Below are 25,134 nucleotides of genomic sequence, written 5' to 3'. Positions count from 1 at the left end.
AATTTTTATTATTTGCGGACCGGCTTTGCCCCTAACCCCTGTGAATATTGAGGGGGAGGTGTACTCCCCAGACCCTGCACTGTTCCTCACCAGCCCCATAACTGCAGCCAACATCCAGGTCACCCTTTCCATGTCTCTACCAAAAAGGGTTCATAGACAAATCCGCCGAAGACAAAGGTGCGCGCCGACAACTGAGCGCAAGACGGAAGCGCGCGCCGAAGAAAAAGAGTGTTTTTAGGGGCTCCGATGGGGGGTTTTGTTGGGGAACCCCCCCCACTTTACTTAATACAGATCGCGGCGGCGTTGTGGGGGGTTTGGTGGGTTGTAACCGCCCTCATTATACTGGAAACTTAACTGTTTCCCTGTTTTTTAGGGAAAAAGTAAAGTTTTCAGTAAAATGTGGGGGGTTACAACCCCCAAACTCCCCACAATGCCCCCACAACACGGCGCGATCTGTATAAAGTAAAGTGGGGGGTTCTCCCCCACCACACCCCCGTTGGAGCCCTTTAAAACAGTCATTTTCTTCGGTGCGCGCTTCCACATTGCGCTCAGTTGTCTGCGCACGCCTTTGTCCCGGCGCACTTTTGACCTGATACCCCAAAAAGCCACACAGCCAACACAAGAAAGCCACTGCCCAAACATACATCCTCTCACCACGGTCATCCCACCTCCCTGGAATTTGGATATGACCACCCCAATGCCCTCCTGGACTTCTGCAGCAGGGCTGGCACCACTGTTTGCGTCACACCACACAGGTTATTCCAATGCCTTCTTGGCTGCACTACACGAGCCATCAACCACAATCCTGACAGTGGGTGTGAAAAGTGCAAAGGAGGGGGGGGGGGGTCAAAGGTCACCAAGTGGTTCTTCAGCCTCCTTACCTTGCTTTTAGCTGTGCACACAAAGGTTACGTCAGCCCCGACCTGCACATTCTGAACCTTCTTTTCTTCCACTGTGACTGTGATAGGCTTAGAGACGACGGCTGTGTGAGAAAAGAAAAACGCAAAACTGAAATCCAGTCTGTAACTGCTGCCATTTGCTCTCAGCCCTCAGCTTTTTTCTTGGCCTGGCTTCACACTTGCTGAAATTTTCCCAGACCCCATTCACTGTTGTTTGCGATAGAGTTTTCTAAGCTGAAATCCCCTGGACCTTTCATTGCATCCACCAGGGGTTTTGCCCTCTCCCGTCCCCTCCCCCCACCCAATGATCAGGCCCCATCTTCCTCTATCTAACCTTCACAACAACTGGCCTAGATAAGTGCTCACAGACGATGGCTGATGAGAGAACCTGGATCGAATGCAGACCGAGTCCCACATATCACGGTTGCACGCTAGTGATGTCATCATACCCAGGGGTATAATTAATCAATCTGCGTAACGTACATTGACCTAGTACTAGTGAATTCAGAGATGCAACCACCAGTGAATACTCCCTGGTATATTAAACAATTTGCACTAATACCCATTATCAATAAACAGATCCCCCACTGTGATTCATTATAGGATTGTATTATATATTTTTATTATACACTCATCCCTCAATATTCGCAGGGGTTAGGGGCAGAGTCGGCCAACGAATATTGAAAATTCACAAATGACTTTTGGGCCGGCTCTGACCACCTCCGCCTCCCTCCTTAAAGTTGATTAATACCCAAAGCTGCAGCAAAGTGCACCGGACATTACCTGGTGGTCTAGTGGTCTTTCGGGGCAGGAGCGATCTTCCTACGCTCCTGCCCCGTGCAGATCACTCATCCAAAATGGCTGCCGTGAGTTCCCGGAAACTCACGGCCGCCATTTTGGATGAGTGATCTGCACGGAGCAGGAACTTAGGAAGATCACCCCTGCCCCGAAAGTCCACTAGACCACCAGGTAAGGTCTGTGGAGGTGGGGGTGATTCCGGTTTTAGGAAATCGTGAAGAATCAAAATCGCAAGTCCTAAAACTGCGAATCGGGAGGGGGACGTGTATATTTTTATTTTAATCAGGTACCTTGGCTTGATTGTGAGCTTTCATGAACAATGTCAACAAGTATTCGTATATGGGTGTACATGGATGTGTCAAAAGTAACACAGAAAAGGCGGAAGCAGTTTTTATCTTTAAGAGCTTTGGGGGCCTCTTTCCTGTTGGCATACACCTGGAAGTGCATCGCAAAATATGAACATGTGAAATATGTATTTTTTATTCCTGGAGCTGAAAAAAATGGCCTGAAGTTTTGACCCAGTGTAAATTAGAGAGCAATTTTGATGTGTTATAGCCTTTCTTTGGGAATATTCTTTATTTCTGTATTTGATTAAGAATAAGCCTCTAGTATTCAGGTTTAACTACCCCAATACTTGTGGTCTAAGGAAGTATAACCAATTTTGCTACTATTATTTCTTTGAGTTTTTGAGTAATAATTATATTCATGCTGTATTTCTCTGACACTAAAAAGCCACCTATACAAAGATGCATATGAGTCATAGATTGGATAACTTTTTCTATCAACAATCTTAGGATCAAACATTAGGATCAAACATACAGATCTGTATATAGGTCACAATCTCTCCTATTCACTTTTAGACCTAGTTTTATTTAAAATATTTTTTAATTACCCTCCTGATGTTGTTTCTCCTTAAATTTTTTTCTATTTTCTTAAATAATTGTAGTTCACCCCCTCTTTCCTTATGTATCACTATTTATTATGTATATCAACTGTATGTATATTGGTAAAAGTTGTTTTATCTTGTCCCCCAAAATTATTATTGTTATACGCATTGAAAATATTTGATATTGCGTTTACATCAAAATTTTAATAAACTTGAAACTATTTCCTTGTAAAATTGTTGACAATATAAATAAAGAATTTAAAAAAACAACAAGTTTAAGTATAAATCGATAATCATCGCAGTACATGAGTGAAGCATTATAGGAACTGTGAAATGTTTTCTGCCTTTAGAACAGAACATAAATCCCTGCTGGGTTTTCAGTTTTGGTGCTTGTAGGCCTTAAATGGAGATCCTTCCTATCTACTGATTTTTATTAGCCTGTGAACTGCCCAATTCTGCTAGTCAGTTGTTGCAGTATATCAAATCATGAATGAACACATCTGGCTTTCTAGGTGACTCCACTACCGCCAAGATCAAAAGCATTTCATGAGCGTTCGTTGCAGATGATTCTATAAAACAAATTATTTCAGGGTTCACAAGACCGAAGTCAAGAATACAAGCACCGGGATGACACCTTGTGACAAAGAATACAGATGAGAGCATGACAGGGACGTCCTACTGGTTCCTCTGGGGACCTCTCTTTCTACAGCTTAGTGCTATAGTGTCTGAAGTGAAACCCAGAGGTTGTGGGCCAAACCCCACGATCCTTCGCTGGAAAAACAACCAGTAGTACTTTGGAGTGCCCAACAGGGAAGTACTTTTAAAACCAATAGGAGGAAACATTTTTTCACTCAGAGAACAGTTACGTTCTGGAACGCCTTGCCAGAGGTTGTGGTGAGAGCGGATAGCGTAGCTGGTTTTAAGAAAGTCTTGGACAAGTTCCTGGAGGAAAAGTCCATAGTCTGTTATTGAGAAAGACACGGGGGAAGCCACTGCTTGCCCCGGATCAGTAGCATGGAATGTTGGTACTCTGGGAATTCCACATAGAATGTTGCTACTCTTTGGGTTTTGGCCAGGTACTAGTGACCTGGATTGGCCACCGTGAGAACGAGCTACTGGGCTTGGTGGACCTTTGTTCTGACCCAGTAAGGCTACTCTTATGTTCTTATGAAAACCAAAGTTCTTCTGGACGTAGGCCCTCAAAGGTAGACTCACCAGTGACTATGACCTCTGCTCGGCTGGTGTTGGCGTTCTGCAGGTTACGACATGTACAGATGTAAATGCCGGCATCAGAAGGCTGGATATTGGGGAAATACAGCTCTTCCCCTGCACCATACAGAACAAGGGTGACAAACATGACAAGCAAAATTTTCTATAATGTCAAAAGAAAACTGGACAAGTTAAAGAAAAAGAGATATTATAAATGCAACATTAGAAACACACTAAGGAAAAGTTCTTATCTAGGGGCTTAAGCTAACTGCTATATTTAGAATCAGAAAATAATTTTCTTTTACTTAAATTGGATATTTTTCACCTTGCACTGGACCAGGGGTAGGCAATTCCGGTCCTCAAGAGCCGGAGCCAGGTCAGGTTTTCAGGATATCCACAATGAATATGTACAAGATGGATTTGCTTGCACTGCCTCCTTGAGATGCAAATCTATCTCATGCATATTTATTGTGGAGATCCTGAAAACCTGATCTGGCTCTGGCTCTCGAGGACCGGAATTGCCTACCCCTGCATTAGACCAGGGGTGGGCAACTCCGGTCCTCGAGGGCCGGAATCCAGTCGGGTTTTCCGGACTGCCCCCACTTTCAATGCATATTCATTGGGGAAATCCTGACAATCCGACTGGATTCCGGCCCTCAAGGACAGGAGTTGTCCACCCTTACACTAGACTATCACAGACAGGCAGGTTAGACGAATGTGAGATCCAAGCCTTTTTTTCAGCCTATGTGGAAGATAAAGAGGGTTTCTGCTCAGTTTATAATTAGCCGATTGGTGGCTACCATGAAATACGGAGAGACCTCTCCTCCTTTCCCAGAAGCAGGACACACCATACCTTTGGCTCTCTTTTGGGAGTTGCTCGATAGTGGTCGACCATCCTCACGTGACCAGTAGAAGTAAAATGGAGGATTCCCACTTACTTGACACCGTAGGGACACTTCACTACCCTGGGAGATGGTCGTTCGCTGAGGATGAACCCGTACCACAAGAGGAGCGCGGTCTGTGAAAGGGGAAAGTCAATCGTATAGGGGTCAGAGGCCAAGCTTGCCATGGAGCAGTGGCGCCCTTCATCCGCCCTCTTCTCCACACCCCCCACATCCCTTCCCCTGTATCTCTGTATCGTTCTAGGTACGAGCAGCAACCCCCCCCCCCCAAGATGCCGTCACGCCAGCGTCGGCTCTTCCTCTGACGCCACTTCCTAGGCGAGGGTCCAAGAAGGGATGTCAGAGCCGACGCTGGAAGATTGGAGGTTGCCGCTCGCAGCTGGAACGTTACGGAGGTACGGGGAAAGGGAAGCGGGCGCGCATGCGCGGTAGTGGGGGTGGAAGAGGGCGGAGAGGAGGACGGGGGCCCACGCCCTCACCAAGACGGCCCTCCCCCATCACTACGCCACTGCCATGGAGAAACGAATCATATCACAGTATTAATGAAGAAGGCAAAGAAAGCACCTACCTCCAGGGATACACTTCTGTCCTCGAATATTAGGGTTTCCAACATACCCCTGGGCGCATCTATTACAGGTTAAAAAACAAACAAAAAAAAAAATCAGACGACTGATTCCACAACAGAGTTCTTATTTACTTATTTATTCAATTTTTCTGTACCGTTCTCCCAGGGGGAGCTCAAAACAGTTTATATGAGTTTATTCAGGTACTCAAGAATAATTTCCTGTCTGTCCTGGAGGGCTCACAATCTATCTAATGTACCTGGGGTAATGGGGGGGGGGAATTAAGTGACTTGCCCAGGGTCACAAGGAGCAGTGTGGGTTTGAACCCACACTGTCAAGAGTGCTGAGGCTTTAGTTTTAACCACTGTGCCACACTCTCCAAGTCTAGGACAATCCAGCCATTGTGACATCACTGATGAGGCATTGGTGGAATGAGGCATTATGACATCACAATCTCAGCTCTGGAATGTTGCTACTCTTTGGGTTTCTGCCATGTACTTGGGACCTGGGTTGGTCACTGTTGGAAACAGGATACAGGGCTTGATGGACCTTCGTCTGTCCCAGTCTTGTAACTCATTTGAGCCAATTATAGGACAGTCGAGCCATTGTGACATCACTGCTGAGATTGGCTCTTAGGCATTGGTGGAATGAGACATTATGACATCACAGTCTCAACTCTGGAATGTTGCTACTCTTTGGGTTTCTGCCAGGTACTTGGGACCTAGGTTGGCTACTTTTGGAAAAGGATAGTGGGCTTGATGGAACTTCAGTCTGTCCCAGTATGGCAAGTCTTATGTTTATTTATTTATTCAATTTTCTCTATCGTTCTCCCAGGGGAGCTCAGAACGGTTTACGTGGATTTATTCAGGTACTCGAGCATTTTTCCCTGTCTGTCCCGGCAGGCTCACAATCTTGTGGAACGTAACTATATTTACTACAAAAATATCAAGAGAGATTAAAAAAAAAAAAAAAAAGTTACCAAGCTAAATTATTTGATGCTCTCATTGCCCTTGCTATACAAATGGTTCTCTCCCACTGGAAATCTGCTCAGTTACTGAATATGTCCTTCTGGTGGGCGACGGTATTAATGATCCATAATTATGAATGTAAAGCTAACTCACACATCATGAGAAACTCATTTTCTTACCACATTATATATTTTTTAAACTACGCAAAATGAGGTGGGGGTTAGGAGTTTCAGCAATGTGATTGCTCTTCCCCCTGCAGCAACTTTTTTTCAGTTCGCCTGGTGTATAATTTTGAACAAGTGCTCTCACCCATGCATAAGTGTAATACCATTACTAGAGCGCATGAATTGTAACACCATTACTGGAGCTCATGACTAGAGCTCATGAATTGTACCACCATTACTGGTGCTCATGAATTGTAACACCATTACTAGAGCTCATGAATTGTAACACCATTACTGGAGCTTATGACTAGAGCTCATGAATTGTACCACCATTACTGGTGCTCATGAATTGTAACACCATTACTGGAGCTCATGACTAGAGCTCATGAATTGTAACACCTTTACTGAAGCTCATGAATTGTAACACCATTACTGGAGCTTATGACTAGAGCTCATGAATTGTACCACCATTACTAGAGCTCATGAATTGTAACACCTTTACTGAAGCTCATGAATTGTAACACCATTACTAGAGCTCATGAATTGTAACACCATTACTAGAGCTCATGAATTGTAACACCATTACTGAAGCTCATGCAAACTGCTCAGTATTGACTCTCCATTCATTAGTAGCGGTATAGAAGTTTCCAATAAACAATAAAACAATAAGGGTTATGAGTCAGAATAACTATGAATGCAGAAGGGGGTGGTGTTAGGATGCCGTAGCAGAAAAATACTCTTTGTGGGGAAAATATCCGAGGTGCAAACTCTTTTATGGCCACCCCACAAAAACAATTTTGCATCCAGACTCGAGCTGTTGTCCACAAAGAAAACACCAGCCTCAGTCATGACGACAAAGGCTGTAACTTCTCGGCCCTAAACGAAGGGCTATTTTGTTACTGTTCGTGTGATCTGCCTGGCGCCCTCAGCTCACGCTTCACTTACCGCTCACAGTACTGCCCTGTGTATCCCGGCTGGCAGGCTGTACAGCGATAACCCCCTGTGCCCAAACTTTCACAGGTACGAGAGAACCTGAAACAAAGAGGAGCAAAGGAAACTATGGAGATGCTGTTGATTTTAAAGGCTACAAGGCCTGTTCTGTCTGTTTTGAGGCATTAAATATTCTACCTGTCCCTGGATTTTCTTTCTTTTTTTTTTTAACAAGAAATCTTAATTGACTTGTTCAAAGAGCATACAATATTTAAAAATGCACATTGTGCCATGACATCTATAACACATAATAAAGTCAAGCCAGTGGCATAGCGAAGGCGAGTGCTGCCCCTCCCCAGCCCCCCCTGCCGCACATGCCCTCCTTCCCTTCCCTCGTACCTCTTTCATTTTTCCGGCACGAGCAGCATCACACGCTTGCTGCCCACGTTGTGTCGGCTCTTCCTCCGACATCATTTCCTAGGCGCGGGACCCAGAAGTGACGTCAGAGGGAGCCGACGCCGACCGCAAGCGCGTGATGCTGCTTGCGTCGGGAAAATTAAAGAGGTACGAGGGAAGGGCCACGCACGCACGGCAGAGAGGGCGGCGAGGACAACGGGTGCCAGCACACCCACCAAGATGGCGCCCAGGGCGAGCCGCCTTATTATGCCACTGAGTCAACCGTCTGTGGCCTTCTCATTTTATTAAAACAAACGATACCGAAGAAAAGTGGGATGTAAAATCATTCTGTGCCTAGATTCCCAAACTATTTTGTACTATTGTGGCTAGGAGGAAGATAGTGCAATATATTTTACACACATTTCTGATGCCGGCTCCCCTCAGGTCATGAGGAACTCTGCCTTCCTTCAACACAGAGGCAGCAAAGGTGTCAAATCAGCCGTTTTTGCACATTTGGTAACTTGAGGTTGAATTTTATTTTATTCCAGGGACTTTTGGGCTTTACAGGGGCAACAAATAAGCGGTCTGAAAACCAAGGCTGGCACCAAGATGTAGGCAATTATATAAAGAAACTAATGTGTCATTTATTTTTTCCCTTTCCTGCTGAGGGTCTGACACAGACGTATAACAATATAGAAAAACAGCCTCAAAGGCTCAACAAGCCTTTCCTGGAGCACAGAAAACTATCACTGGCTGGTGTTTGCCAGAAAAAAAAAACCGAGCACAACTTAAAACCCACTTTCTTTTAGGAAAAAAATGGAGTGCTCTAAAAATATTGGCACAAATATCTTAACAGCAAGCTTTATTACAGTCATATAAGCAACTTGAGAACCTGAGAGACACCACTCGGGGCTCAATATATTCATAGCATTAAGCTTTACGTACAATCTCTTCACCGGTTCTATACATTTCATATTCTTGAAATATATGTATGATTTAGCTTTGTGGTCTTGGGAGCTGGGGAGAAGGCCAACATGTTTCGCTGCCTGCTTTGTCAAGGCCAATCCCCTTTATAGCACCGACATCTATCATGAGCACTTTTTCCATTAAGTCATATATATATTTCAAGAATATGAAATGTAGAGAACCAGGGTACAGAGCCGGTGAAGAGATGGCACATAAAGCTTAACTCCATGAGTGCATTGAGCCCTGAGTGGCGTCTCTGAGGTTCTTAAGGTGCTTATATGGCTGAAATAAACCTTGAGGTTAAGATATTTGTGCTATTTAAGTAATTTATCAAAAGTAACTCAAGAAAGCGCGAGTCAGGCACATGGGATCTCTTAGGGGGAGGAGGAGAGAGTGGATGCTCTGGATGGGCAGACCGGATGGGCCTTTTGGCCTTTATCTGCCGTCATGTTTCTATAATCATAAAGCTCTATGACCGCACAATGCAGGTGTAAAGAGCCTTAGCCTATAGGAAGAGGAGATGCAAATGTTAAGAGCCTTAGCCAATAGGGAGAGGAGGAGATAGTGGATGCTGCGGATGGACCATTTGGCCTTTATCTGCCATCATGTTTCTCTAACCATAAAGCTCTATGACCTCACAATGCAGGTGTAAAGAGCCTTAGCCTATAGGAAGAGGAGATGCAAATGTTAAGAGCCTTAGCCAATAGGGAGAGGAGGAGATAGTGGATGCTGCGGATGGACCATTTGGCCTTTATCTGCAATCATGTTTCTCTAACCATAAAGCTCTATGACCTCACAATGCAGGTGTAAAGAGCCTTAGCCTATAGGAAGAGGAGATACAAATGTTAAGAGCCTTAGCCAATAGGGAGAGGAGGAGATAGTGGATGCTGCGGATGGACCATTTGGCCTTTATCTGCCATCAGGTTTCTATGTTTGTAACCCAAAAGAGGGTGTGGTTGTTTCCAGAAATGTTCTAGAATATTTGGATTTGTGGGTCCAACCAATGGCAGTTGGGCACAAGGTTTTGGCAGGTGTAAGTCCGGCACCAACCTACTATTCAGACTACCCAGAGCCCCCTTATACTGTCTTAGCATGCATCATCCCGGGCACCTAATTTTGGGAATCGTTGACTGAAGCCAGCCCTTGGTGCCTTTTAGTAAGTGCCAAGTTACAGAATGAGAGAGCAAGTTCATTGGTAAATTTTGGCTTCCCCTCTCCTCCCCTAACAGTCAGAGCCGACATGGCCTTGCCAAAGACCACAGTGAACCACCCCAGTCCAAGAGAAAAATGCTCATGTTTTACATATTATTCATTCCATCAAAGTATAGGAACAGTGGGGGAGAGAGAGGAGGGGAGACAACCCGCCAAGAAAACCATGAATTTCCCCTTCTTTCATCAGAAGATACCCAGTCCCCCCCCCAAAAAAAAAAAAAAAAAAAAGTCAGGGTCACATACTGATTCTCCGGGTCAGTCAGGGGGCAAGCACAGGGCTGGCAATCTTCAGGGGTCCCTGCCGTGGCATCACCATAGAAACCAGGAGCACATTGGTCACAAAACTCACCCACTGTGTTGTGCGAGCAGCTCTGCAGGCGAAAACAAGGGAGAGAGCAAACAGGCAAGTATTAAACCAACTCCAGACCATTTCAAGCTGCCATCAGGTCGACTGAGACCATAAATTTACTCATATTTCGCTCACGGAGAAAGGAAGGTCAGTGCGAGAGGTTCTGGGTTCAAATCCCAGACAAGCACGTTGCTTTCCTGCCAGCTTCAAGGTGGAGGAAAGGCCTACCGGGATACTAGTCAAACTTTTTATTCTTTGGGGTCTTGTAATCTGGATTGGACATTGGGAAGGGATTTGATATACTGTAGCCCCATATTATATGTAGGGACTTATTTTGTATCTGGGGTCATGAACATAATTGTCCACAAACACACCAAGTGGAATCAGTCCAGTCCTTGGAAACAGGAGTTGAAATGCAAGAAACTTTATTCAAAATTTTATGAAAACCAACATGCACTGGAACCTAGACCCAACACGGGCCATGTTTCGGCAATGTAAGCCTTCCTCAGAGGTCCTGTCTTTTTTGGCAAAGCTACAAATGGCTCCTTGAAGGTTTGTTTTTTTTTTTTGTTTTATTTCTTTATATTATCTTTGTTCCAAGAAACTGTGGGAAATTTCACAGGTGAAAAAAACCTCACGCAATTTTATAAACTGGTGGCCAGATTTAGTCGCCCCCATGCCATGTGATTAGTGCCAAGTCTATAATGGTATCTTGGCGCCAAAGTTCCATCCTAGAATATTAGCATAAGCCAGCGTTGGTGCGTCTACAGTTTGGCGTCAATGGTTACATCAAGTCAATGGCAGTTGCATCCTACGTGGTATTCTGTAAGTTACCCACATATCTCAGAGACACGCCCACGATTCGCTCACATTCCGCCCGTGTGGCTGAAACACTGGTTCCACTTACTCAGACGCTGCAAGCCCGAGACAAGCGCAACAATCACCAACATAGTTGTGTGCAAATCTAGTCATCGTAGATATGAACTAGGTGAACTCGGCTTTACTTAAAGCCGACAGACCACGAATTTACCAAAGCAGGAAATTCCACCCCTGTGAAATGCAACCATCCCAGCAAAACCTTCCATGAGGCATTTCACAAATGTTTCTTAAAATCCACATTAACCCTTTCAGGACCAAGGGACATATTTGTCCCATAACTTTAAAATCCTATAAATTTTGATTGGGATAGTCTACAGTTCTAAATTTGATATGTACGGATTCCATAGGATACTGCCTTTATGTAAACAAACTGGTTCCGACATTCATTCATTAGCGTTGTTGCCAGATTGACGAGAAGATTCACTTGCCACACTGTCCATAAGCCAGAAGTGTGATTTTTTAAAAAAGAAATAATGATATTTCACAAAAAAAAATCAATTTTTTGGCATCTGCAAGCCCTTTTTACCATAAAAATGTCGTCAAAACCACAAAAATTGGCCTACGATCCTTATGGTCCTGAAAGGGTTAACTCGAGGAGTATTTGCAAATTTGCCCACGATACTAAACGTCGCCTGGTTCGCCTCTGTTTGCAGGGAAGCGGCTACTTACCGAACAAGCGCCCGTCTCAGGATGGCAGGAGTCGGAATGGCCGTTGCACTCACACAGCTCACAGTGGCCAAGGTAGAGCCCACCGCCTGTGCGCGTGTACCCAGGAGCGCAGTCCTGCAAGGGAAAGAAAGCTGCTGAGCTTGGACAGGCGCACTCGACACGGGGAGAGGCGGGGGGGGGGGGGGGGTTAAACTCCTCCAGAGCTGGGAATCGCCTCTGATAATCCTAGTAGCATCTAACCAAAGAAACAAAAATCACACAGCGGAGAGGCGAAACCAAAAAAGAAGCTGAATCTCGGCACTGACAGCCGAAGAAGACAACGCAATCTTCATAAATAAATACAAGAAATTATTTTGCAGGGTCTCTCTCTGAAAAAGAGACTTTTTGTGAAAGTAGAACTGAACGTGAGATAAGCATGATCTGAATACACTTGTTAAAGACTGGGACAGCTTATTAGGCACAAATGAGAACGGTCCAAAGAACATTTCTTGTACATGATACTGAAATCACAAATCGTTTTGTTTGTCCGAATACAGCCTCGAACACCCATGTACAGAAACGGCTGTAGAAAAAAAATATATCTGGGTCTTGCCAAGAATCCAGGTTTCCTCAGGATCTTCACGGCTACGGGAGCTCTGCACTTACCTGGCAGGAAAGTCCGGTATAACCAGGGGGGCACTGACACTCCTCTACCTCCAGTGCTCGCGGGAAGCTGGTGTGCGTTGGCGCAGCTGTCTCCATGCTGACGCCAGAGATACCGGCAGACACCATGTCTGTGGAGTACGTAGCCCTGATCAGAATCTCGTCCAGGTCAGCCAACACCATCATCAGGTGTTCGCGGGTCGCCTGTTGCCCGTCGGGACGCTTCCAGTATTGCTGTGAGAAATGAGAATCATTGTTGATAATCTGGCCAGTGTGCTGTATGGCAGAAGGATGTTCGAGACTTAACATCTGTCTGTCCTAGTAAGGCAGCTCTTATGTGAGAACAATCAAGCCATTGTGACATCACTGATGAGGTTGGCTCTTAGGCATTTAGTGGAAAGAGGCATTTATGACGTCACAATCTCAGCTCTGGAATGTTGCTACTCTTTGGGTTTCTGCCAGGTACTTCTAGAGAATGGCACAGGGACAGGATTTGTCCCTGTCTCTGCGGTTAACCATGGGAAACCATCTTCATGTCATTATTTAAGGAGAGAGGGAAGAATCAGAGTCTCAATGGGCTCAGCCACTTATCTTCAAGCCTTGCATTGAAGAATGCTGGTGTAGAAGGACTGAGGCTGAGACAGACACTAAAGAATGACAGTCTCTGGAATCCAGAGCCGATATTGTGATGTCATAATGCCTCATTCCACCAATGCCTAAGAGCCAACCTAAAAAGTGATGTCACAATGGCTTCATTATCCTATACTTGGCTCACATAAGAATCAGCCGTTGACCCTCAAGCCTTGCATTGAAGAATGCTGGTGTAGAAGGACCGAGGCTGAGAGAGACACTAAAGAATGACACAGGATGGTTTCCCGATGTTTCCAGAATTTGTCCCCGTCTCATTCTCTACCCCTGCATGATTACTCCTGGTAGAACACTGCGCGTGCGAGACTGCGGTTCACATAAACAGCCGGGTCTAAGCTGGCACAGGAAGAGGAAGTGACCCGTTGCGCAGTGGTTCACTTTCTTTTGTACTGTCCGTGTCTGCACTGAATTCTGAACAGCATGTGTAGAATTCTCTGCATCCCAAAGGGGTAAGGAATTCTGCACTCGCAGAATTCCGCCAGGAGTAATGACCCTCCCACGCTCCACCCACAAGTAAGACCCCTTGCATGCGCATCTCATAGCCCTTACTGTACATGGGCCATTATACTGTATAACAGCTACATTATTAGGTTGCCAGACCTCCGGATTCCCCAGGCCTCTTTTAGAGGACATGTCCAGGCGTCCGTCTGGGTTTTGAAAAGCTGGTGACATCAGGGCCGGGTCTGGAGTGCTCATGCATGCGCACATGTCTCATGCATGTGCACATGCGTGTAACGACATCACTTTGCATCTGATAGGCGCAGATGCATGCCAGCCCTGGCTCAAAGAGACGAGGTTTATGAGGGCTGGGTTCCGGGGGTGGAATGGGGCGATCCCAGGGCGGGGTCATGCATCTTCTTTTACCGGTACACCGACGAAAGCACACAGGACATTGGCGCGCTGACACCTGCGTGCAGCTGGTTCCGCCGCTTTTACACCTTACCGTTAGCGTTCTGAGGGGGGTGGGGGCGGAACCCCCCAGCTACACTTGTAACTGGTCACACTCCCATGGGGAGGTTGGGAGTGGGAATTCCCCCTCCACAGTACGCTGAAAACTTCCATTCTCTCGCTGTTCGGGAGTTTTCAGTGTAGCGGGAGTGCGAGCTGTTATAAGTGCAGTGGCGGATTCCCCCCCCCTCAGAATGCTAAAATTAAGGCGTAAAAGTGACACATCTGGCGGCACGCATTCGTCCTGCGTACAGGTGTCAGCCCGTGAATGTCCTGCGCACTTTTGACGTGCCACCCTTTTACCTGATGGAAAATCTGGAAACCCTATACATTATGGCACATAAAGGGGTGCCAACCAAGGCGGCCATCTTCCAGATCTTGTTCTGACTCACACCACATTCGGGTGCTACAAGAGAGAGAGAGCACTTCATCGCTCAGCCCACAGTGGGTAAATCAGTATAAACAGAGCAACAAGAAGCAGGTCATGGCTCTCACCTCTCTGAAAATAACCTCAAAGTTCTTTGGTTCCCTCGGTCGAAGTTCAGGCTGATAAGCCACCAACATGATGTCATTGCCCTGAGAAAGAAAAGACGGGAGAAGAGCATGTCAGGGAACTGGAGCACAGGCAACGGGAAGCGTGACGGGGCTTCCACGAGAGCTGAACGCTGCGTGAGGCTGTCGGGGCTCCTGGGCCAGACTCCTACCTTTAAATGGCTCGGCCCGTTTTATCTGCAACAGCCAGGGGCCTAGCGATTTGAAAGGAGATGGTTCCTCAGACTAAAGATTTTGGCAAATGATAAAATAATTCTAAAAGGATGCCCATCAATGAGGCGAATGGAAATGATATCTGCTCTATTGTTATTCAATTCTTTTTACGAGTTGAATTACATTACATTAGCGGCTTCTATTCCGCCCCTACCTTGCAGTTCAAGGCGGATTACAAAAGAGCTAACTGGACATTTCCAGTAACGTTACAATTGTTTTTTGGTTATAAAAGAGGTAAAATAGCTGGATAATTTCCAGGAGAACTTGCAAATTGGATAGTAAAAATGACTGGACATTTCTAGGTAATATTACAAATAGGTTACATTTTAGGGATCTGTATTCTTGGTTGGTATTTTGAGGAGGAAGAGATTACCAAAGTGGAGGCTTTGGGAGGGGAATTTACCAGGGAGAAGAGAGGGAAGAGGGGGGGGAGGGTTAAGGTATCTGGATAAATTTTTTGAATAGCAGGGTTTTGATTTCTTTCCGAAATGTTTTGAGGTCTCCCGTTGCCGTCAGCAGATTGGAGATGGAGTGGTCAAGTTTCGCCGCTTGCATCGCAAGAAGGTTGTCAAACATCTTTTTGCGCTGAGTGCCTTTGAGCGGAGGGGTAGGCAAATGGGGTCAGGGTTCTTCTTTGTCTTGTGGTGAGGATCTGATTTAGGCGGTTGTTTAGGTAGGCGGGGGCAGAGCTGTTTAATGCTTTGAACATCTTCGCTAAAAGTAAATTTGACCATGTCTCCCCGCACCTGGCCAAGCTCCACTGGCTTCCGATAATCGCCAGGGTCCACTATAAATGCGCCTGTTTAACTTTCAAAATCCTATATGGTATCCTCCCTCCCTTTATCCTTCTTTCTTGGAATTCCTCAAACCCTAATACCACCAGATCCTCCCACAAATTAAAACTATCCTTCCCCTCGCTAAAAGGCATTTCCCACACAGGAAAGCTAGGGACCTCCCTCCACTTCAAAATCACTGAGCTCTGGAACAACCTTACCTCCCCTCTTCGGAACTTGAGCTCTCTCCAAGTTTTCCGCAAACATCTGAAAACCTGGCTTTTCTCAAAAAATGTAAGTCTCCCTCCAACTTAGGAATCAAGGAAACTCTTTCATCTTGGCATCCCAAGTCCTCTAAATTTTCTTCACACTTCTACCTCTAACCCTCTGTTGTAGTTCCTTCCTATTTCTCCTACTGTAAACCGCGTCGAGCTCTACGAACGTGGAGATGATGCGGTATACAAACCTAAGGATTAGATTAGATTAGAATTTGAACTGAATTTGTGCTTGTATTGGTAGCCAGTGAGAGTCTAGGAAGGCAGTGGTGATGTGATCATATTTTCTCAGAGAGTAGATCAGTCTGTGAGCGGTGTTTTGTATTGACTGGAGTTGTTTTAGGATGTTGGCAGGGTAAGGTAGATAGAGGGAATTGCAATAGTCCAGTAGACCTAAGACTAGGGATTAGACAATTAGCCTTAATTGCTCTGGGACGAAGAATTTTCTTATTTTATATCTAATATATAATATCTCCCTCCCTCCCCACCTGAAAATAGCTAAAAAGTTCAAAATTATTTTGAAAGAAATGTCGATGGCTGTGAGGCCTAGACTACCATAGCTCCCTCCCCTTAGAATAAAAAGGTCTGCAATTTGAGATATTAGACTATTTCCTTGCTGCCTCTGATCTGGCGCCCTGACCCTTCAACTTACAACTACCTGGGGAGTTTACTATTTGGCATCTCTCTTTCCCGCCACACCCCCTCCCCCCTACCTCCTCCCTCTCCAATACAACCATTTTGGTCAGCAATTATTCTGTAGAATCCTCATGCAAAAAAGTCATCAAGCAATTTACATATTTACATATCTGCAGGAGGTTTTTAAGCCTATGACTGGTATACACTAAATAATCAGTTAATCTGTTCCGTTCTGAGGCTTTTCCTCCTTGAACATGAGTTGATTGTAATGAAGTATGTATAGCTTTGATTTGTACAAAAGAAATAGATGCCAACGGAAAGAACCCTAGCGTACATCTCTCAATTCACTCTGTCCTCACAACTCCCCACCACTGTCCCACTAGATGTATATGTAAACGAGAGGGCTGGTAATTGATTCCATCTGGGCCCCCAGGACGCCTGGTGTTATGAGTCTCATTACCGTGATTTGCACGTCTGCTTCAGGAAGCGAGGACCCTCTTACTCCAGCGTTGTAGGACAGCCTGTAGCGAAGCCGACCGCCATAGGACCCCACCTAAGAGAGAAAGGAAGATTTTTCAGTTTGTAGATGCCGCAAATCAGCTGTTGGGACTTTTGCTCCCCAATTCAAAGCCTGCAGATGTTATTAAGATTTGAATTGAAATTTCCTTGTAAATGTCTGGTTAAGTTACAAGATACTGAATTTGTTTTCTGGGATCCCATTCAACTGCAACAATTTCTATTAGCTCGTGAACAGAAGTGAGATTTCTTTTCTTTTCTTTCTTTCATTCTTTGATGAGAAATTAGGTTGGAATGTCCATGTCCTAATTTAGTAGGGAATGATTTGGGTTCATTGGAATTCAACCCATTTCTTTGTTTTCCTTTAAAACTAAGTTAATAAATAAGCAAATATGTTCCCCCATTTACTGGGCTTGTAAAGGATGGTTTTTGTATGTTTGTTGTGTTAAAAAATTTTGTATGGAAACCTTTTTTTCCTTGATATCTTTTGATATTGTAAATGTATTAAACTTCATAAATAAAAAAAATAACCCCCCCCCAAAAAAAAATTGATTTGAATTAAGCTGATGGATTCGCTGATGGGGCCTCTGGCCTGTAATGTTCCTTCAGAGCCTGTACGGGCAGCTGGACTGTTTCCATAACAGACTGCAGGAGATTCATTTCCCACTGTACATTTCAAAGTGAAAAACTCTTACAATTTTGTAATGAACACTTCCAAGTCAAAAACGGAAAGGCATCTTCTGGTAAGACGTTGTTAATTTCATTTACCTCCCAAATCATTCTGAGACGTCTGCAGCAACACCCGTTAACATATAAGGCCTGCACAGACAGCACCAGGGTGTGGGGACATTCATCACAAGTCTCCATCCAGCACAGGATCGAAAATCTACAGTCACAAATCATCTTAAAAAGAAAACAATACTGGACCAGGACTTTTGGTTTCAGTTGGAACCAAAGCTGAAACTGAAATTGTCACCCTGCCCTAAAGAAAGTTCATCGTTTGGGCCAGCCTCCGCCCATAGGTCCTCCCTGGGCCTACCTTCAAAGCCTTGGTGGTCTACTCTAGAGGCCTCTTCAGAGTAGAAGTGATCCCCAGTTGCTCCTGTCCTAGAAAGTAATGGCAACCATTTTGAGATTGAAAACTGACATAGGCCGGAGTGACTGGGGAAAGAGGCCATTAGCTCACCAGATTTTCGAAGGTAGGCCCAGGTAGGGAAGCATTCAAAAGGGAGGTTTCTGCCTGCTTAAATCCTGCTCCCTGAAGAGGCCACAAGCCCACCAGATTTTCCGAAGGTAGGCCCAGGGAGGGAAGCATTCAGAAGGGAGGTTCCTGCCTGCTCAAATCCTGCTCCCTGAAGAGGCCACTAGCCCACCAGATTTTCAAAGGTATTCCCAGGGAGGGAAGCATTCAAAAGGGAGGTTCCTGCCTGCTTAAATCCTGCTCCCTGAAGAGGCCACTAGCCCACCAGATTTTCAAAGGTAGACCCAGAGGGAATACTCGGCAGAACATAGCAGGACAGTGATGTTGAATGTCCTCTTTGATGCCACAGCACTGTCCACTTAGTTCCAAAACAGTCCATGGGTGGAGTGAGGGCAGATGACCACTGTCTTATCTCCTAACCAAAGGCCAAAACAGTACTGCAGAGGCTTACCACCTCCACCTGCTGGAGACTGAGAGCAGACTGGTCTCTAGGGGACTGCACAGCCTAATTGTACCACTGCTTCAGTTCAGTCTGCTCTCAGTCTCCACCTGCTGGCAGAGGAGCGTAAATCCATCCGTCTGTGCCGGTCTGGAGGGATGCAAAAGAAATGCAGGCTCCAACAATATTCGGTAACCGGGTCCTATCTTGCCCATGTGGGTACAATCCCTGAATTTCAGCCGGCGTCTGCACAGCTTCCAGGTCTGCTGAGACTCTGGATATAAGAACAGTCATACTGGATCGGATCAATGGTCCACATCAGTGGCATAGCGAGGGTGAGAGGCACCCCTCCCCTCCCCTCTTCTCTGCCCCACCCCATCCCACCTGTTCCTTCTCCCCCCCCCCTCCTGCCATGCACGCGCACACCCTTCCCTTTCCCCGTACTGCATTAACGTTCGCGGTGTGGGCAGCAACCCCCAACCTGCTGCTCGCGTGGGTCCAGGAAGTGACATCAAGAAAGAGCAGACGCTGGCTAGGAGTTGCTGCTTGCGCCGCGAACATTAAAGAGGTACGAGGGAAGGAGCACATGAGGTAATTGGGGGGCGAGGACAGGTGCTGGTGCACCCCCCACCTCCCCTTACTATGCCACTGGTCCACATAGCCCTGTAGATTGCTTTTAACAGCGGCCAAACCAAGTAGCAAGTACTTGGCAAAGTCCAAAAAGCGGCAAGACTCCAGAATCCCAGAAAGCAGCAAGATTCCACGCATTGCCAGCTGAACTATTAGAATTACAAGATGCCACATTGCTCAGGAGGAGACTGGGAGGTAACAGAGGCCGCGGTGGTGCGGTTTCTTTTATCTGCCAAGGAAAAAGCGTTACCCCCAGCGACCGGCGCAAGAGGCACCGGAAAATTCCAGCTGGAGGGCGGGAAGAAAGAAGAGCAGGTGAACGGGGTTAAGAACAGATAATGTGCCACCCTAGCCACCTTCTCTCCCATCTTCACAGTCTCCCATCCCATTTCTCAAGTGCCCATTTGTCACCCCGTTCAGAAAACTTCCGGCAAAAATCGAGCACCCCTGGATTATTCTCTTCATTACCTTCTCCCCTAGGAAAGTCTCCGGTAGCTGCCAATAGAAAACGTTTTCAGGAAGCAGAGAGAAGCCCTTGTAGACAAGAGAGTACTGAAAACAGAGAGAGAGGAGCAGAAAGACATCAAACAAGAAACAAAGTTATGAAAACCCCCCCACAATGTGTAGGAATTCACAGCAGAGGAAGATGAGGGGGGAAAAGAACATTTGCCTGGCTACTTCCTGGCAACGTCAAGCTTTTCAAACCCTGCTCTTTGCTGGCATCAGCAGCTGTTTTGGCTCTAAGATTATTCTGAGCATGCAAACAAAAAATGCAAAAAAATCCTGAAAATTCCAGAAGCAGAGCTCTGAAATCCTTTGGAGGTATGGAAGCTACTTCCAAGTGTATAAAACAATCCAAGGAAGAGCCAACTTTTCCTGGTGGCCACAAATAGGATTTAACAGTAAATCTCTGACGAGCTTGTTGGAACATGCAGCTCAAAGCATTTATCATTGCTAATGGACGTCTTTTAAAATTATATTATTCATGACGATTATATGCCTGTTGAATGACTTTTAGTGCAAGTGGTAGAGCCTATTATCATATGGACCACTGTTCAACTGGAACCTCCAGTTAAAACAAAAATACGGGTGCAAGGAGGGCTGAGATATAGGAGAAGTCTATAAGGTGAAAATCACCAGGATCAGATGGCATTTAAACTGGGCACTCAGATACTTGACTAACATGAACATATATCTGCTACACCACGCTAGCAAGAACCTGCTTTTCTCGACTCTTTCTTGATCTCTCTACTGTTTTGGAATAAAATATGTGTTTATATCATGGTTGCACTCGGTGGCATTAAAAAAAAAATCAGCATTACTGGACCTATTTTTCTATTGTTTATCTATTCTGATCCAACTATCAATGGCCCTCTCTGATTTGGAACACCAAAAGGCTAAGCAGGCCTGGCTGGGAACATTTGATAGTGCCAGATAAATACCGAATAGGAAAAGGAAATGGGGGACTTGTATACCGCCTTTTCATGGCTTTGGCATTTCAAAACTCACATTCAAAGCGGTGGGCACTGGAGAATTAAGTGACTTGCCCAGGGTCACAAGGAGCAACACCAAGATTTGATCTCACTACTTCTGAGGTGCAGAGGCAGCAGCTCTACCAGTGAGCCAGAGCCCTTCCTCCCCTTATCTGCAAGAGCCAGAGACACCTGACTGACTGCTGGTACCTGTCTTGGGACCTATATTTCTGCTCCATGCACAGCAGGTAAATTTGGACCAGCTGAACACTTGCTCCTGTACTACACTTTAATCTCATTAACGAATAACTCCATAAATGATTTGCACTTGCTAACAACATTAGCAAGTGTTATCTGTCACAGGATCCATCTTCGTCTGGACCCTGTGGAAGACAGTGCACACTAATGGCATTAGAAAAGCATGTGATAAATGATTTATGACCACCATTTTTAATACAACCCAAGGCATCAGTTGCCATTGCACGCATCATGCACAACACAGCAACCTTTGGTAGACCTCCAATACCTTCTCCGCACCAGGGACTCTGGCATCTCTCGAGGAAAGTAGATTGTTAGACTCCAGCGACTGGGGCCTGAGAAAATTTCCACTAGGAGCCTTGAGTGAGAGAAAGCAAAAGAAAGACTCAGAGCAGGGGAAATCCCTGAGAAGTAACAGCTCTTTCACTCGGGAGACCATGGTCTCATAGAGAGGACATGGACAGTGGTGTACGGTAAGAGGTGGCGCCCCCGCTCTTTCCTCGCTCCCCCTTTCTGCGCACGCCCCCCTTCCATTACCTCGTACCTCTAGTTAAAGTTGTTGTTCGCGGCGGTCAACCACGTGCTCCTCGCAACCCTATCAGCTCTCCCTCTGACGTCACTTCTTATGTGTGGCATCCAGAAGTGATGTCAGTGAGAGAGCCGACGGGGTTGCGAGGGAAAGGGGGGCACGCACGAGACGAGTGGGAAGAGGCAGGGGGGGTGGTGGAGAGGAGGAGGAGGGGTACTGGCGCCCCTACCAACATGGCGCCCAGGGGGGACCACCACTGCACATGTACTAATAAAGGCTGAAGGGGGACCCCTAAAAATGGAGACAATACCGAAGGAATTGTGAAAATCTCTACAAGTCCTGGATCCAATTCAGTCTTCTAAAGAGCAATAATAAAGAGGTAATATTCAGCCTGCAATAGTGAGCATTTTTTAAACACTGCCCACACAGATTTTCTGGATATAGGTTGTCTAGCATTACTTATTTGGGGACTGGCAATATCAGACCAGAACACAGACAGGTAACCCAATAAAGCTAGGACAGCCATTTTTGTCCCAACTTTATTCAAGCAGTTGTCCAGTTAGTGGCTCGAATATTGCTGCTAACCAGGTACCTTCTGGAACTTCTGGCTCCACCCAAGCTCAGCCCCAGACTATTCAGGCATTACCTGGATAATGACAAGACAGTCAGACCAGATAGTCAACAGAATTATCTGGACGACATGGAAAATCCAGTTATGAACCTGACCAGCAAGATTTATCCAGGTAAGGCCCTACTGTATATTGACTCCAATTTTAGGCCACCTTTCCAAGTCTAGGTCATTCCTTCTAATAAATGTTCCAGAAGAGCCTAAATATTCTAGGCATGAAACCTACTGAAGAGTAGATGGATCCAGAGGAGGAAAGATGATAAGGACTTGATTGCTCTATTATAGGTGGGATATTTTACTGAGAAGGCATACTCTTTATGGGTAACCAGGAACTAGTTGAACACAACAGGCAAAGTCATCAGCCTACCTAAATCTGATAGTGAGATAAACTTTTAGATCTTACATCTCATGATCCTATGTACAAAGTGTGGCGATATCACCATTAATCAATCAGGTCTGTTAAAATTTTGTCCTCACTCACGCTCTCATTTCCAAACTTCTCTGACAGAAGATATAACAAGGTTATCAGTCAAACATGGTGGGATTCCTACCTGGGCATCAGAAATCTTAGAAGCATAACCAGGGGCACCAGATAAAGAAGAAGAGAAAGATGAAGATCTCAGGGGAGAGGAAACAGAATGTGGAGAAGCAGCAATAGCAGGCTGATGTGTGGACAGGTGAAGAGGCGGTGCAGAGGAACTTTTAAGAGGGGGTCTCTTCCGTGACTGACCCTCCTGCGAGGGGTTCTTCCTTTTGGGAGGAGATGAGGTCTTAGGCAATGTCGATGGTCGTGCTTGGAAGCCAGAGAGCAGGTTCCAAATCTCGCTGTCGATTCTCCTTTGCTCTTCGTCCATCTGAGGGAAGCCGAGTGGAGGAAAGAAGGACGATGGGAGGGAGAAAGATACAAAGGTATAACAGAAGCAAAAGCAGAGTAGGAATGTACACAGGCCACCATGAATTTTCAAAAACTACAAGAGGAGGTTGCACCGAATCATAATAAAGGAGACAGAGAAAGCTGGCAGGAAGCAGAATAAGGGTACTACACTGCCAAGCAAGTGGCTTTGGAACAAAGGAGCTATCTCAATAACTTCTGAGATGTTTGTAGGCCAGGCATGTTGCACAATAAAATGCTATGCCCCACCGCAGCGAAGGGAGAACAGTTTGCAATGCAAGGCCTAGGCTTTAGACCTGATCCTACAAACTGTGGAAGAAACAACCTCCAAAGTAGTGGCAAGTGGCAAAAGGATGGAGGATTTCTCTCTGGGACCTTATTCAAATGTCTTAAGAACATGAGAATAGCCTTGCTGGGTCCATCAAGCCCCAGTAGCCCTTTCTCACGGTGGCCAGTCCAGTTCACTAGTACCAGGCCAAAACCCAAAGGAGTAGCAATATTCCATGCTACCAATACAGGGCAAGTAGTGGCTTCCCCCCATGTCTTTCTCAATAACAGACTATGGACTTTTCCTCCAGGAACTTGTCCAAACCTTTCTTAAAACCAGCTACGCTATCCACTCTTCCCACATCCTCTGAAAAAAACAACAATTAGCTGCTGTCAAGATGAACCTCCCCCTCCCCATATTCATCCTCTAGCCCCATCTTTCTTTATATACAGCAAATAATTTGCCCACTCAGGTTTTTAAGATACCCACAATGAATATGCATGGGATAAATTTGCATACAGTGGGAGGCAGGGCATGCACAACTCTTTCATGCATATTTATTCTGGGTATCCTGAAAACCTGACTGGCTAAGTACATCCAGAGGACTGGGTTGATAACCCTTATGCCCCTGTTTCCCAGCTTCCATCTCTCTGAAAAATACTTTGTGCTTCTGAATTATTAAACCTCTTTGAACGCTGCTATCATATTCCCCTCCCTGCAGAGAATATACAGATTATCACCCTAGGGACAGGAGTTCTCAAGCCCAGTCCTCAGGACACATAGAGCCAGCTGTGATTTTAGAATAATGAATATGCATGAGATAAGTTTGCATACAATGGAGATAGTACAGTACAAGACCCCTCCTGAGATTACCCACTCGTTTCCGGTACCTTTGAGGCTCGACGAGATCGAGGACGGAGAGCCACAGACTCTGGGATCTTCCCCATGGCCACGTCTTTTCTCAGCTGCTCTTCTGATAAAGATGTCTCGTTCTGATGGGTGCAGGGCACAAGAGGGTATTCATGCCACTTTGACTCTTTCCTCCCCAGAGATTTTCCCAACAATGCTGATACACAGAGGATCAATTTTCAAAGGCTCTAATTGGCTCATTTTAGGAGTAAGTTGATTAAAATCTTTGCTTTTAGAACACCTTTCTCTTACCAGCTGGCTAGATTTAACTGCGTAAATTCACAAGGTGGGCAAAATTACTCACATATTTAAAGGGCAATTCTAGGAGCCAAAGCCAGGCCCTAAAGCCCACGACACGCAATAGTTTCCAAAAATAGCTCAGGGATGCTTGATGGGATCAATATGCGAATGATACACACGCTTAATTCACAGTATTAAACTGAAAGTAGGGGAGAAATGAGCCTGGCACACGTGCACCAAGTTTTTTTGATAAGCAAGGCTCTTGTTCAACAACTTCAGTCTTGTAATAAGTTTGCTATCCTACTACAATTCGATCTATCTGCGGCCTTTGATGTTGTCCCCCACGATATCCTAATTTACCAACTTTCTGAGACAGGCATTGATTCCACAGTCTTAGACTGGTTCTCGAAATTTTTATGATCTCGCTCTTACACTGTTAACATGAACGGCACCATGTCTTCTCCTTGGAGACCGTTATGTGGAGTCCCGCAGGGATCACCTCTGTCCCTTATTCTTTTCAACATCTATTTGACTTCTTTGAAACTCTTCCATCTATCTCCCTTCAAAACACTATATACATATGCAGATGACATCTTGTCCTTCTTGAGATAGATTGGAACCTCACTAACCTCACCGAGAAAATAACAGCTTGCATAACGAAACTCCAATCCTGGG

General features: G+C 45.6%; 1 protein-coding gene across 14 annotated transcripts in view; it reads right to left on the bottom strand.

The window, feature by feature from the left end:
- The window catches only part of HSPG2 (heparan sulfate proteoglycan 2), a 332,003-nt gene that overhangs the window by 112,210 nt on the left and 194,659 nt on the right, over nt 1-25,134 (bottom strand). For 9 of the 14 annotated variants that reach the window (XM_033922874.1, XM_033922879.1, XM_033922877.1 and 6 more), the window contains 14 exons: nt 24,201-24,302; nt 22,702-23,004; nt 21,262-21,351; nt 19,732-19,815; nt 16,938-17,030; nt 14,524-14,604; nt 12,436-12,666; nt 11,791-11,904; nt 10,137-10,264; nt 7,335-7,421; nt 5,263-5,321; nt 4,646-4,810; nt 3,799-3,909; nt 882-982 (listed from right to left, as the gene is read on the bottom strand). In XM_033922874.1, the coding sequence (XP_033778765.1) occupies nt 882-982; nt 3,799-3,909; nt 4,646-4,810; nt 5,263-5,321; nt 7,335-7,421; nt 10,137-10,264; nt 11,791-11,904; nt 12,436-12,666; nt 14,524-14,604; nt 16,938-17,030; nt 19,732-19,815; nt 21,262-21,351; nt 22,702-23,004; nt 24,201-24,302 (1,749 nt within the window). The remainder of the gene's footprint in view (nt 1-881; nt 983-3,798; nt 3,910-4,645; nt 4,811-5,262; nt 5,322-7,334; nt 7,422-10,136; nt 10,265-11,790; nt 11,905-12,435; nt 12,667-14,523; nt 14,605-16,937; nt 17,031-19,731; nt 19,816-21,261; nt 21,352-22,701; nt 23,005-24,200; nt 24,303-25,134) is intronic. The other 5 variants (XM_033922884.1, XM_033922885.1, XM_033922888.1 and 2 more) reach the window with 2 other exon arrangements.

This window comes from Geotrypetes seraphini, chromosome 15 (assembly GCF_902459505.1).
Source record: "Geotrypetes seraphini chromosome 15, aGeoSer1.1, whole genome shotgun sequence".
NCBI lineage: Eukaryota > Metazoa > Chordata > Amphibia > Gymnophiona > Dermophiidae > Geotrypetes > Geotrypetes seraphini.
Note: the sequence above shows the minus strand (reverse complement) of the source record. Positions and strands in the feature narration are given on the sequence as shown.